Here is a 14173-nt window from a genome sequence, read left to right as displayed (position 1 = left end):
AAACTTGCTGCTGCTTTTTTATCCCTAAAGGTTAATTTGTGATCACTGAGGGAAAGTAAGTAGCCAGTTCCCTGCTGACTAATTATCACTTTGAGTGTTTACTGTCTTCCCAAGTGCTTCACTTTATATATTGAATTTTCAACAGCCTCATAAGTATATATTAAAAACCAAAACAAAACTGACATGCAAAAATATTTTCTCTATGGAAGCAATTTTCTCTGAAAAAAATGTAACTGTATATTTCACAAAAACAATCATCATGCAAATTATTTTTTGCAATTTAGAAGACTACACATTATTCACAACTAAATTAAAGAAGTATTTTTTATGTGTATATAGACCTTAAAGATTCCAGAGGAATCAGTTTCACAAACTGATTTCTATACTAATAATGCAATAAAATAAAGTATTCCCTCTATACTGGCATCTTGCTTGGATGGCACAGAGATTTGACTGGCCAGTGATTGCCTGAGCTGCTGTTACCTGAGATCACTAATTCCCTAGCTGATCTGTGTTTCCACATATTCATATCTATGCACTTAGAACAATCCTCATAGATCCATCCCACCAGGTAGTTATTTCCAGCACACTGTGTTCTTATTAATAATGTCCCTTACATTTACTCTCCTTGCCTCCTGTGCCTCAGTACTTCGAATTCTCTTGTGGCTTACCAGCATATATTCAGGTTAATTTTGTGCTGTGTGTGTGCATGAGGCCTGAGGACCTGTGCTATAATACTTTCTTATCTTTTGTGACTGCCCTGATTGTCTCTTTTAATTATGTTTAACTTGCCTGTGATAAAAGATACTGCTGTAAACTGTGGATAGGAAATGTCAGCATTTAAATGTGAGTCTGCTTTGCTGGCTGTTCAGTTCTTGCTGTAGTCAATCTAATCAATTTGGCTACAGGAGTTGAGAGAGTTTTTCAGCAGACAAACTAAGGCATCTTCAGAGTGAGCTTTTCAGGTCTTGTTGGCCACTAGGCTATATTTCACATGGCTAGGACAAAAGTTTGCAGATGTGAAGTTCATATGTTTGCCTTCAGATGTGTTCAGTCTGGAGCTGTGTCCTGTTAATGTGGTCTCTTATTTCCTTTTAAATTGACTTTGTTAGTGATTTAGTAGTAATATGCAGTCATGCAGAATTTTATAACCAGAAGAATCTGGTTCTTTGTGATTCCCTGTAACATCCTCAGAAACTTACTATGAATTGTACTCTTTTGGCAATGTTAAAATGAGCTTAGAGGGCGGGTAGTACCAAATTTAAAGGATTTGGTACTATGTGAAAATAATTTGCAATGCTCAAACCATAGTTCTGATTAACTGAAATTAGCTCAGTGGTTTAGAGCATGGTGCTAATGTGACCTTGGTCATAGGTTCAATCCATGTACAGGCTTTATGAGTCCACTTAAGTTCACTGTAGTGTGGAACCTGAGGATCCTTGTGGGTTCCTTCCATCTCAGAATATTCTATGTGATTCTGTGTAAGCAATAAACTCTGAAAATTAGGTTTGCATTAGGTAGCTTATAGCATTTTGCATGGATTCATGTATCTTGGTGAAATTCAAAGTACAGTTGCATTTTAAGTGAAGCCAGCAGTGTTAATAGATGTTGAAGCAGTAGGAGTGGATGATTTGATGGATCCTTGTCAATGTTGTACAGTCATTTTTGAAGGCAGATAAAAAAACATCTTTTTTTTCCTTACTGAAATCATTGTCATCATTCTCATCTTCCAGGAAAAAAATGTCAGCTGTTTTAGATACACTAGTGAAAGCACAGATGAAATTTGTAACCAAAAAAATTAAAGACTTGTGGTAAAAATATTTTATTGAGGTAGTATCTTCAGAATTACATACTTATTGCCTCTTCTTTGTCTTTAATAGGATGTTATTTAGGCCAAGTGGAAAGGTAGGAATTTCAGGTTTAATTTTATTTTTGTAGAGATAATTTGAAGAAAATTTGAAAATATAGTTATTGGAAAAAAGTGTCAATCTGAAGGATTTGTTGCTTCCAAATTTTTATATTCAATGTTTTGAATGTGTGAAGCCAAATTTATCTCATTTAGAGTCATAGAAATATTAAGGTTGGAAAAGACCTCCAGGGCTTAGTCCAGCCTTTGATTGCCACTCTCAGTTAGACCATAGCACCAAGTGCCACGTCCAGTCACTTCTTGAACACCTCCAGGGCTGGTGACTGCACCACCTCCCTGGGCAGTCCATTCTAATGCTCAACCACCCTTTCAGTGAAAGAATTCTTCCTGATGTCCTACCTGAACCTCCCCTTGTCCTCAGCTTGAGGCCATTTCCCCTTGTCCTGTCGGTACTTGGCAGGGAGAAGAGGCTTGACCCCAACCTGGCTATGGCCTCCTTTCAGGTGGTTGCAGAGAGTATTGAGCATCCTCTTCTCCAGGCTAATCATTCCCAGCTCCCTCATCTGCTTCTCATAGGACTTGTTCTTGAGAGGCTTCACCAGTTTTGTTGCTGTTTGGGTTCTGCTAGGCTATGTATAGGTGTAAGGAACATAGATAGGTTTCTCATCCATTAAATTTCATTTAAGACGGTAACAATTATATGTCACAGATTAACCCCAGCTAGCAGCATCCCCAGTAGGATGAGAAAGAGCATTAGGAAAAGTTAAAACCTGTGGGTTGAGGCAAAAACCATTTAATCATTGAAATAAATTGAAATCTAATAATAATAACAACAGGATAAAGAGAGGAATAAAACTTCTATCAAGTGATGCACAATACAGTTGCTCATCACTCACTGACTGGTGGCCAGCCTGTCCCCAAGGAGAGATTGACAACTCCCAGCCAGCTCCCCAGTTTATATACCAAGTGTGACATTCCATGCTGTGGAGTGACCCTTTGGCCACTTCAGGTCAGCTTCTCGTGGCCATGCTCCCTCCCAGCTTCTTGTGCATCTCCCTTCTTGAGGGCATGGGAAACTGGGAAGTCTTTGTTTCAGGGTAAATGCTACTTAGCCACAACTAAAACTTCAGTGTGTTGTCACATTATTTTCATATTGAATCCAAAACACAGCCCTGTACCAGCTACTAGGAAGAAAATGACCTCTACCCCTGCTGAAACCAGGACATCACATAGAATTCATTGGAAGGACCTTTCTTGAAATTCAGATTATATACTTTTCTAATATTAGTGTTTTTTTCTAGTGAATTACAGCAAACTCAGCCTTTCTAAATTATGAGTTTTAAGGAGGAGAGGGCAGAAAGAAGGTACTAGAGGCTTTAAGAGCACAAGAAGATTTTTTTTTACAACCACAACAGGGTTGTAAAGAAGAAAATGAGATGATAGAAGCTGCTTATGAAAATTGAGTATGCCTGTTGAATGAGAATTGAAGCTTAATTAATTCCAAACCAATGTTCTGTCACTTTTGTCATTTCCAGACACCATCCACCCACCTTCTTACTCAGACTCCTAATTTTGACTTTGAAAATACAAGATATGCAGGGAGCGAGGAAGCTACTTCACATGTTGTATCCATTCTCATACTCTTGTTTATCATATATTTTTAAGGAGGAAATAAAATATGTGAGAGTAGCCCAAAGAATGACACCTTTAGAAGATTTTTTATTTATGTAAATTGCATTTTTGGAGTGTTTCAAAACTAAATGTTAGGAAATTATCTGTAAAATAATGCTCTATTCAGGCCTCTCCATATAGATTTTTTGAGTGGGTTTTTATATTGCTGAAAATAATTTCAATATTCACTAGTGCTATTAAGCTCTCTTTTGTTGATGGTTTTTTTTGGTGTTATTAGGCCTCTGGATTCGTAGGAAAGGAAATAGTTATTAGTAGACTACGCTGAAGACTTTTGAATGCCAAGCAGCACTGGCATTAATGCTTGCTTATTATGTATTATAGGTAGATATGCCACATCATTTAGCACTAAATACTAAAATTTTGTCTTGTCTTTTTTTTTCTCTCTTTGACAGATTCAGAGTACTCCTATTACAACTTAATCTTGAAGAAAGCAGGACAATTTTTATCCAATTTGCAAATCAATCTGTTGAAGTTTGCACTTTCCATACGGGCTTACTCTCCAACTGTTCAGATGTTTCAGCAGGTGACAGTATTGCCTGATATATTTGATACATGATTGAATGAGGTATTTTGACTAAACAATGTTCATTGTTACAGTTCAATAAAAAATATGCCAGTATTATTTGGAATCAAATGTGATAAAGGTGATGCTTTATAAGCTGGTTATATTGACAGGAACAAATATTCACGTTCAGTTGTGTGGATACCATTCCCTTCAGGGTAGATTTTTTTTGCAATTGTTCATTTTTGAAAACTAAGATCATGGGGATTTTTTGCATTGCTTCAGATAATCCTGTGGGAATTCAGACATTTCCAGAGTAGAACATTTCCTGTTGCTTCAAGTAATTTACATTTGTTATTTAGTGAATTTCTCATCTTTCTCATTGCTTTAGTATTCAAAAAGTTGAAAAATTAGAAAAACGGGATTTATTAATGAAAAAGTGACAGGACATAAATTCACAGTGCCTCTAAACCTTAAATTGCTATTCCTTTTGGTAATGCCACCTTTAGGATAAGGTCAGAAGTCCATGTTTCTGAAAGGTAATAAGCTGTAATAAAGTTAGGGAGTTTTGCAGGTGCCCTCTGGAGAAATATCATAATCTCAGACTCATGTATTTTTGTTTTTACCTTTCAGTTGGTGAATCCAGACTCACTGACATGCAGTCACATGATTCCATTTCATATTGGAATAGCTGAGTAGAGTTTTTTAAAAAAGCCAGGGGATGGGAAAGAGAAAAGATCAAAAATTTATATTATTTGTTTGGGATTTATTGGTTTAGAAGTCTTATCTTCAGATTTTAACATGATTACTGATAGCAACCAAAGTTAAAAATATCTCAGAGTACAGGCTGTGATTTTAGCTTGTGGAGATGATTTCTCAGTCCTGGCTTTACAGAACATAAATGTACTTTTCATTTTCTGGAGTATGACTGCATTTATTTAATAGACTACGTCTCACAAAGGTTATAGGGTCTTAATCTTTTAATTTTTTTCTTTTTTTTAATTTTCCCCCCACATGTACTGAGTTTTGAATGGGCTTAATTAGAAACACTGCTTAATGGCAGCTGTTGAGTTATTTTAATCAAAGGGATGTAAGTTTAAGTGCAATCAAAGCATTCTAGTTGAGTATAATTGTTGAAATATTAGATTGCAGCTGATGAACCTCCACCAGAAGGCTGCAGTGCATTTGTGGTTATCCATGAGAAGCACACCTGTAAGACTAATGAAATAAAAAAGCTGCTGAAGAAGGCTACTAAGAGGTAAATATAATGATTTGGTTTAAGAGGAAAAATAGATTACTAAAGAGCTTAATATTAGCAGAGTTCATCAGTTATGAATCAAAGTAGAGTAGGTTTTAAAATAAATTCATAGACCTTTGATCCTCTAATCATATGGACATTTTTGTAATTTTTTCCCTTTTTTTTTTTTTAGCCTGGGATAGTCAGGTTATAGTGTACTTTTCTATACAAATTTGGAGTTTCACATGTCTGACACAGGTCTGTCAGCAGGGTACTTTATAGTCAGTGTCACTGCAGTTGATGTCTGGGATGCAAAGGCTTGGCACAGGAGTAGAAGAGGAGTCTACCTCATAGACTGGGAATAGAAAGGAATAACCTTTCCTCACCTCTTCCTGGATTTTCTACCTATCAAGCCTTTCTGCAGGTTTTGTCCTGTGGTAACTAACATCAGTCCGGAATTAATTTGAGCTCTGAAATAAAATATGTAGAACCTATCAAAATACCAGTAACAGAATAATGAAAGTGTAATGTTTAATCTCAATTTAAAAAAAATATTTTGTGGTTTTTTAAGACCTCTGTGTAATTTTTTTTTCTTTTTTCCCTCCCTGCAATGGTCACCATGATGTACATTAGTGTTCATACCCTCACCCGCTTCATGGAGATGTGCAGAGCTGAAAGATTATTTAGTAGGGTATATTTCTTGGATTTTGCTTTCTGTCAAATATAAATTGTGGGGGGAAACCCTGAAAAGCTGTAAATTTGTCTCTTTAGGGGTTGGTTGCTTCTGAAAATAATTTTGTGTTCTACAGGTGTGATTTGTGTTATATTCTAAGTCCATTGATACAATTACAACCTACTAAATTGTTGTCTTTTGCCGAGGTTTCAGTAAAAACAACTCACTGTCTAGCTTAGTGTCCCATTTTTACCAACTATATTCTTCTAAAAAAGAAGTATGTTTAAAAAATGTCTTGTTTTCCTAGAAAAAATCCAAAATGTACTACAGATAATTTTATATGTTGATTTCTTGTGGCCATATATTAAGGTATCATGAGACCATAACATTTTATTTCAATGTCTGAATATAGTAAACTTTTAAAGCAATTAACTCGATTCAGCACATTCTTCTCTCTGGAGATATTATTTCCAAATTTACAAAGTTCTGGAAGATCACAGTAATAAACAGTGCAATCCTGAATTATTTAGAATTGAGAGAGTTAGACTTGTAGAAATCATTAAGAACTTGCAACAAAACTGAAGTTTGTTTATTTGATTGGTCTTCTATTTTCAATAACTTTGCAGTTAGTGACATCACACCATTCACAGTTGGAGGGACAAAATCTTGATAAATTTTCCCTCCTTCTCACCACTCCAAAAGTAGTTGTGTCACTAAAATATTTCGAGTACCTGGAGCTAGACTCTGAGAAAAACATGTTCATATTCACATGTTCAGGTAATTGTTCCCACTGTTAGTTCCATTTGTACTCTGGGTTGCAGATGCTTCACCTGTGCTGATGGTATTTAGGGTAGGTGATAATGATAGGGCTGTGCTCCTCTTTGTTTTCTACCAGGTGAACAAATGATGTAAGAGACAGTGTGCTGTGTCACAGCTGGTTGCTCTAAACCAGTCATTCTTTTTCTGCCTTTTCTTAGGAGATCTTTTTGATTTATTGATTACTTTTTTATTTCCAAGTATTTTCCTTTGTATTCCTTTCTATGTCTTCTGTCTGTCATGACTCTTCCAGTTTTGCCATGCCAATTTAAGCTATGCTTTCAGTTGTTCATCATATTTGGATGAGGATGCTAGAAGTGTCCTCACTTTAGGGGCTGATAATTTCAAATCTCACTGGAAGAGAAAGAAGAGGCTGCAGCATTCTTTTTGTGTGGATTCATCATCTCAACCGAGCATTCAGGAAGTCTCAGGCTCTTTGAGCTAAGGAGAGCCCAAATATTCTGCATGTCAAGGTTAAGGTTTAGCTTCATTCAGTCCTTTATGCAACAGCAACTGTGATTGTCTTTTGCATTTTCAGCCGTGTTGCAATGGACTGTGTGGGGCTAATAGGAAATATTTTGTGTGGAGGTGCAATGGCTCCAGAGCTCAAGGGCTCTAGGCATGTCAAAGAACACATGGTTAAATGCTTGGGATTGCTTATCTTGCTAAGTGTCCAAAACACAACACTAAGGTTTCTGGGGCTGTTGCTGTGAAGAGCAGAACCATTAATAGAAGTCACATTTTGCACAGAACAATCAGTGCCTTACATTTGTCAGTACAGGTTTGCTGTCTTCTCTCCCATTGCTTCTGCATCCTATCCTGGGTACTATCTAGACAAGCATGTGGTTGCCTGTACTACCCTAGTAACTGATTAGCAAGTGCTGAATTCCACATCTGTTTTATTTTTTTATCATTTTCTTTTCGTCTGCCCAGCTGTTCTTCCTTGTCTTTCAGGCAGCCTTCTTATGAGCATCTCTTATGGCAGGAAATTAATTACCTTTCAGTTCTAAGAGCAGGAGAATCAATTACTTGTCACTACTATTCATTGTTGAAGAGAAACAAAGAACAGAGGCTTATCTTGGATTTACAAGGGCTGAACACTTTACTTCTCAACCCAAGGTCATTAGAGGAGCTCTGTGCAGTGTTATTTCATTATAGCACTTAATGAACATGAAGCATCTTCATTGTGATATGAGACTTGTCACTATTCAAGTCATGGCAGCACTCAGTAACCACCTTAGTTGGCTGGGTGAAGTAGCATGGATAAAGTTAGTTAGAAAAAGAGAAGCTCACTTGGTTGAGGTTTTCCACTCTCTCCTTGAAAGGGGCAGCTCTTGTCTCTCTGGTTATGAGAAGGAAGTTGCACAAGTCACATCCCACACGTATGCTTGTATTGGGGCAAATCTGGATCAATTCTTCCACAGAGGTTACTCATTCAAGAGTCGTTTCAGACTCCTGGATCTCACCTATTTGTTCTGCCTTGTCCTGTGACAGTCCCATCCTAGCAGTGGGACAGCTTGCCTGATATTTCTGTGACACCCAACTACCTGTACCCAAGTTAATTCTTAAACTGGGCCCCTCCTTTTATTTCTGCCTTACAAATGAGTCCTTGATTGCATACCTACCAAACTTACGTAGGACATTGATGTTAAAACCCTGAGTAACCTCATACAGATTACTCCTGCTTGAAGTGAGGATTTGCAGCACATTACCTCCAAAGGTTACCTTTGCAGTGTAAATTATTCTGTGGTTTTTTACATTGAATATGTTCCAAAGATCTGCATCACAGAAACTGTGGTGTTCTGCTCACACCTTTCGAGCATGGCTCTTAAGTGAGTGTCTGCCACACACAGTTCTGTACTGTGTGTTGAATTAGAGTTTCCTAGCTTGTCTTGGGCATGCTTAGAGACAGTTTAGTGGTCTTTTGATTGTCAGTACAAAGGCAGCTTTGAAAAAGTGTGCTCATCAATAATTAGTACCTTGAATGTATTACTCAATCATATCCTCTGTTACTTCTCCATCTTTCCCAGGTTTTATTCAAAAGATTTCTTTATTCATCTAAGAAATCATTGCAGCATAACTTTTTTAGTCCTGGTTTTCAATTAGGAGCGTAGGTAGGCAGTCAAAATTAGCTAAATTAACAGAGCCTGATGGTTTCAAAATAGTTTAAACCCAGTTAGTTTCCAGGTGTGTTGACAGCTTTCTCAAACTTCACAGAATCTCCCTCTGCTACTCTGTTACTCACTGATTGCTCTGTGCATCTCTGATAGATGTAATGTATCATTCAATTTAAAAGTTTCAAGCTGTTACTGATGCACAAAATCTCCAAGTGCTATGTTTTTTGTATGCTTTGTGTTGTGATTTGATAAAATATGTTTCAGTTATTTATAGCTGCTGCTGATTTTTCAGTTTCTTATACTTTAATTTGTGAATTTGTTGTTCTGATTTGTGAGCAATCATGCTTATTTTATAATGATTTTTACATGGCTTGTATACTTTTAGCATATAAACACTTACTAGTTCTTTTAATTATGAAGTAGAAAAACTGCCACTGTTTTAATTAATTTTGTGACTTCTTAATATCACCATTATTTGTTTTAAAACCAGGCCCAGGCCATATCTTTTTAAGGGAGATCATAAATTCCCAACTCTCAAAGAGGATGGCCCAGTGGTTATTCTGTATGCAGAAATGGGCACGAGAGACTTTGTCAAATTCCACAAGATTTTATCTGAGAAGGCACAAAAGGAGGAAATTGTTTATGTTCTCCGGCATTATATTCAGGTATGCAATTCAAATCAAGATTGTTTCAGTAAACATCAACATTGTTTCAGTGAACTGTTAGCATTCTGTCTTTGCTTTGCTTGCTTTTTGACAAAACACTTTTTCTACATTTATTTTTGCATTTGCCTAAATTATGTGTAATACACATAATTTTCTAATATTAGAAAATTTTCTAATATTAAAACTCTCTAGGTAATTCACCAGATACAAACTATGAAGCCAGGAAAGCATGGTAATGTTCCCAATCCTGCATGCAAGCACTGACTGCATTACTGATCTTGAAATACCTCTTTTTTGGTTTTATGTCTGGGTTTTGTATAGTGTAAAGTCTCGGGTGAATCTTGGTGCAGCAGACTGAACATAATAGTTAAAAGAATTATAAAAATGGAGAGTAGAATAGAGAATCAAACTGAGAAATTACCAATTATATTTTTTACATATTCGCCAGATAATCTCATGTTCATTGAGATACAGCAGCATGGACTATCATGCTGACATCATTGACCAGTTTTAAAATGTTTATGTTCTACAGTGTCACTATTTGAAACAATATGTTTCTGAATTCTTAGCTTACTCTTTTCCCTTACACAAAACAAGAAAAATACCAGTACATGGAACTGTATTGTCCTCAGTTTTGATTATTGGAAGGCTTTTGTGATTTATATTCAAAGTACAGCTCTTAAGTAGTGTGACTAATCTGAGAATAATCTGATGGAGTGAGAGGTTGCTGTGATTTTTGTAGACCAGGAATTTCAGGGAGATGAGATATGTAGTTTGCAGACTTTGAGTTGTTTGCTCACAGTAATGAAATAGAGAATTTGAGGAAACCAGTCTTGAATTCAAAGTTGTATGAGGTTTAGTTTTTAATGAACTTTGTTCTTTTATGCTTTTATTTTAATGAAATGCCTACTTGCATATTAAATGTCTCATTGCTCTGCCTGTCTCATGCATCATGGTCTCCCCAAGTGCGTGTTGTCTTCTTGCCTGTGCTTTTTCTCTCTTCAGACCTCTCTTCCCTTTTCTTCCTTCCTCACAACCTCCATTTTTGTTCTTTGGTACATACTGGGATGGATTTTCCCTTCTTTTTTACATTAAATACCAGAAGAGGGAACATTGATAACAGAAGAGGTACGGTCTTTCTGCTGTCTCTTTCATTTTTAAACCAGTATCACCGAGTCTACTTATGGAGTGCTCTCTGCTCCCTCTGCCTTGAGTTTTGCTTGGAGGATGGACAGAGAAGCCTCCCAGCCCTGCTGGGTTTTCACTTGTCTGGAGGATTCTCAGTACAGAAGGGTTCTTAGAAATTGTGAATTGTCAGGCATCAATAATTGTGTAGGGTGCTATGAGCTGTGCCTGTTCTAGTCCCTCTTCTAGTATTGTGTGAAGACTACAATTTTGACCAGCCTTTCTGTGATTTGCAGGAGATGAAGGACATTGTCACCTTCTTTTACATGCCTTCTCAGTGGACTGTCAATATGCCTCTGACTTTGAATTGAAAGATGAATTTAAGTAATGACTTAAATGTCGTAACATTTCCAAGTTACAATATTAGATATTGTTAATCTCCTTTAAATACATTTTCTAAGTTATGTTTTTTTCTTCTGTTAAAATAATATCATCAAGCAGAAACCAAATTCCAGGAAAATGTATTTATCTGGATATGGTGTGGAACTTGCAATAAAGAGTACAGAATATAAAGCAGTGGATGACACGCAGGTTAAAGGTATGTGGGTTTTTCAGTTGATTTGATGTCTTGCTGGAGATACTATTGAAATGCATTAAAATATTCACTTTCTACAATGTTCAGTCATTAATGTTTTGAAGGTTATACTTAATTTCTGTCTACAGAAGGAAATCTCAGGTATTAGGAACTAAGAAATCAAAATACATGAGAACATTTGTAAAGATCTGTGCTTAGGACACAGTCATTTTTCTAACCTCTAACTGGTGTTTTTTGTGGCTCTTCAAAATAAAATCTGGTCTTCTTCCTCTCAGTAATTTTAAGATTGTTTACTTCAGTTTGAAGATTGTTTGTACTTCAGTTACTTTGATTGTTGGCATCGTTCATATTCTAATGGCTATATTATTAGTGTTTCAGGGCTGAGGAGACTGAATTTTTCATTCTTGAATTTCTGTGGAAATACTTTCACAGTCTTCTGTAGAAAAGACGTAGAATAGAATTTAGAATTTGGACTAGTGCACATTACAACATATTGAAATAAGACATTTACTATAGAAAGTGTTAACTACAGCAGGGGGAGACTTAGAGAAATTACGTTGCAGGGACTTTCACAAGATAAAAGGAAAGTTAACTCTCTTTTGTAAGACTAAGGTTTAATGACCTTTGAGTCATGTCAAAAAATAGTTTAATTTTTTTAAAGGGGAAGAATCTGATCTACAATTTACATCAAATGCCAGCTGGAGGTTCAAATGCTTTAAGGTTATCAGGCTTTTCAAGTGTACATTTGGTAGTAGTTGACTGATGAGAGTTATACCTTATCATTTAATCAAACTGAGAAATTGCTGTTTTGTGAAGTGAATTGTTAAACCACACCTATTTAATTTTATATAGAAATTTTTACCACTGACTGAATTATATTAAAAATTAATTTTGATGTTGCAAAGTTCTCTAGAGTAATTAATTTGGATGCCAAAATATGTAAGTATAAATTTAATTAAAACTACCTCTGAGAATGACAATTTTGTAATTGTACATTTCTATTAACTGTTTTATAATTCATAAAAACATAATACTATAATTAATTTCTTGGCTGCTTATATTGTCTACATGTGTTATGTATTCAGGAGCAAATGAGACAAAAGAAGAGGAAGATGAGGAAGAAGAGGAGGAAAGTGATGTCCAAGGATTTTTCTTTGGCAGATTGAAGTGAGTTGATATAAGTTATAATTAAACTTCTACATTTGTTTCTGGAACCTCAACCAGTTGGGTTTTTTAATAGAATAATTGAGATTTATGTTGGAAATTACTTCATTTGGTGGAAATTATGATTTTTTAAATTTTTTGTCTTGTGAACATAAAGATGCAACGGTTATTTATTCTGTTAATTTCAATGTATTGCTTTTTTTTCTAATTATCTTAGAATGTATACAGTAAACTTTTAAAACTAAAAATATCTGCCTGGTAACACTACCAAAAACTTGGAACATTGGGATTTCACATTTGTTAGATAGAATCAAAATGTTGGTTTTCAAAATGCGAGAGTAGCACAAGAAATCCAAACAGGTGCTGTATCTCCATAAGGTGTTTTTAAGAAGGATAGTAATGGATTTCATTGAGTTAAGGAGTGATACTTCTAGGAAGATGGGCTTATTATAAGATACCATCTCATTCTGGAGTTTGTGAGTTTGTATTCTCTTCCATCAGGAACTCTTATCTCCACACTGCAGTCTGTTAAATAAAATTGAATGTTACCCTACTGAGCACTCCTTCCAGTCCTCGGCTGGATTCATTTTGTGGTATCAGTCATGCAAAATGCTTCCCTTTTCCTGTAACAGATCCATGTCGTGGATCATAAATTTTTTTCTTCAGCAAAATACCTCGAGGTTGTGGGTCTTCCCTAGATGTCATTCTCTCATTATTTAAAACAAAAAGTAAACTTGTTTGTAAATATTGTCACTAAACTGTAAGTCTCAGAGTTCAGAGCTGCTAATTCTGTCTAAATTCTTGAGAGGCCATCCCCTCCCTTCCTGCCTTTTTGTTCTCAAACATGTTGAGGTAGAGGTGCACTCAGATCTTGAGGCTTCCCTGTTGTTTCACCTATATGTTTGAGATTCTGCACAGCAGGTAATACCAAATGCTTATGCCAGATCTTTATCTGAGCTTCTTTTCTTTTTGTGTTTTGCTAGGTTTAGCTATACTTAGTCTGTTGATTCTCCGCTGTGACTGATTTGTGAAGCCGTCAGATAATTCTGTCTTTTTGACACTGTTTCTAGATTCATTGGGGTTTTTTTTCCTCTCCTCCTTTTCATACAGGAGGTGAAATAGATGTTTCAGTAGTCTGTAAATTGTCCCTCTGTTACAGCCATGTCAAAAGTTTTCCTTTTCTCAGCTGTGAAATAGTTATGAATGTAAGCAGAAGACATAAAATGTTTACAAATTTAATGGAGAGTTTTTTCAAGCATATCTTACAGCAGGCTCTGAAATAGCTGTCCTCAAAACTTCTTTACCTACCTATTATGTTTTCAAAACAAATAGCTAAGCTTTTGTGTACCATGTTCTTTAGCTCTGACAGATGATTTGTGTGCTCGGTAGATTGATTTTGTCAGTGCTGCCAGTTTATAAAACATGTTCTCGACATTGTATTGCCTATAACCTCTAGTAGTTAATGCCACAAAGAATGCATTCAGTTACAGTCTATATATAGTAGTTTGTTATACATCATCCTATAGTAAGCTAAATAAGCAGTTACCTGTATGGCGTGTTAATACTGTCCCATCTCTGACTTCATTTATTCCATCTAAATTTATGTGGATGTGGCATGTTTTGAGACAGCTCACCACAAAATAAGTGAACCCCTGGTATTTAGTAAGAATTTCCTTACAGAGAGAGTTGTCAAGCGCTGGGGCATAGTTGAGTTGCCATG

General features: G+C 36.0%; 1 protein-coding gene across 3 annotated transcripts in view; it reads left to right on the top strand.

Annotated features, from left to right (window-relative positions):
• The window catches only part of UGGT2 (UDP-glucose glycoprotein glucosyltransferase 2), a 76420-nt gene that overhangs the window by 6172 nt on the left and 56075 nt on the right, over positions 1-14173 (top strand). For 2 of the 3 annotated variants that reach the window (XM_059839237.1, XM_059839239.1), the window contains exons 3-7: positions 3952-4082; positions 5207-5319; positions 9395-9569; positions 11193-11292; positions 12375-12456. In XM_059839237.1, coding sequence (XP_059695220.1) covers positions 3952-4082; positions 5207-5319; positions 9395-9569; positions 11193-11292; positions 12375-12456 — 601 coding nt within the window. The remainder of the gene's footprint in view (positions 1-3951; positions 4083-5206; positions 5320-9394; positions 9570-11192; positions 11293-12374; positions 12457-14173) is intronic. The other variant, XM_059839238.1, reaches the window with a different exon arrangement.

This window comes from Haemorhous mexicanus, chromosome 2 (genome assembly GCF_027477595.1).
Source record: "Haemorhous mexicanus isolate bHaeMex1 chromosome 2, bHaeMex1.pri, whole genome shotgun sequence".
Lineage (NCBI taxonomy): Eukaryota > Metazoa > Chordata > Aves > Passeriformes > Fringillidae > Haemorhous > Haemorhous mexicanus.
Note: the sequence above shows the minus strand (reverse complement) of the source record. Positions and strands in the feature narration are given on the sequence as shown.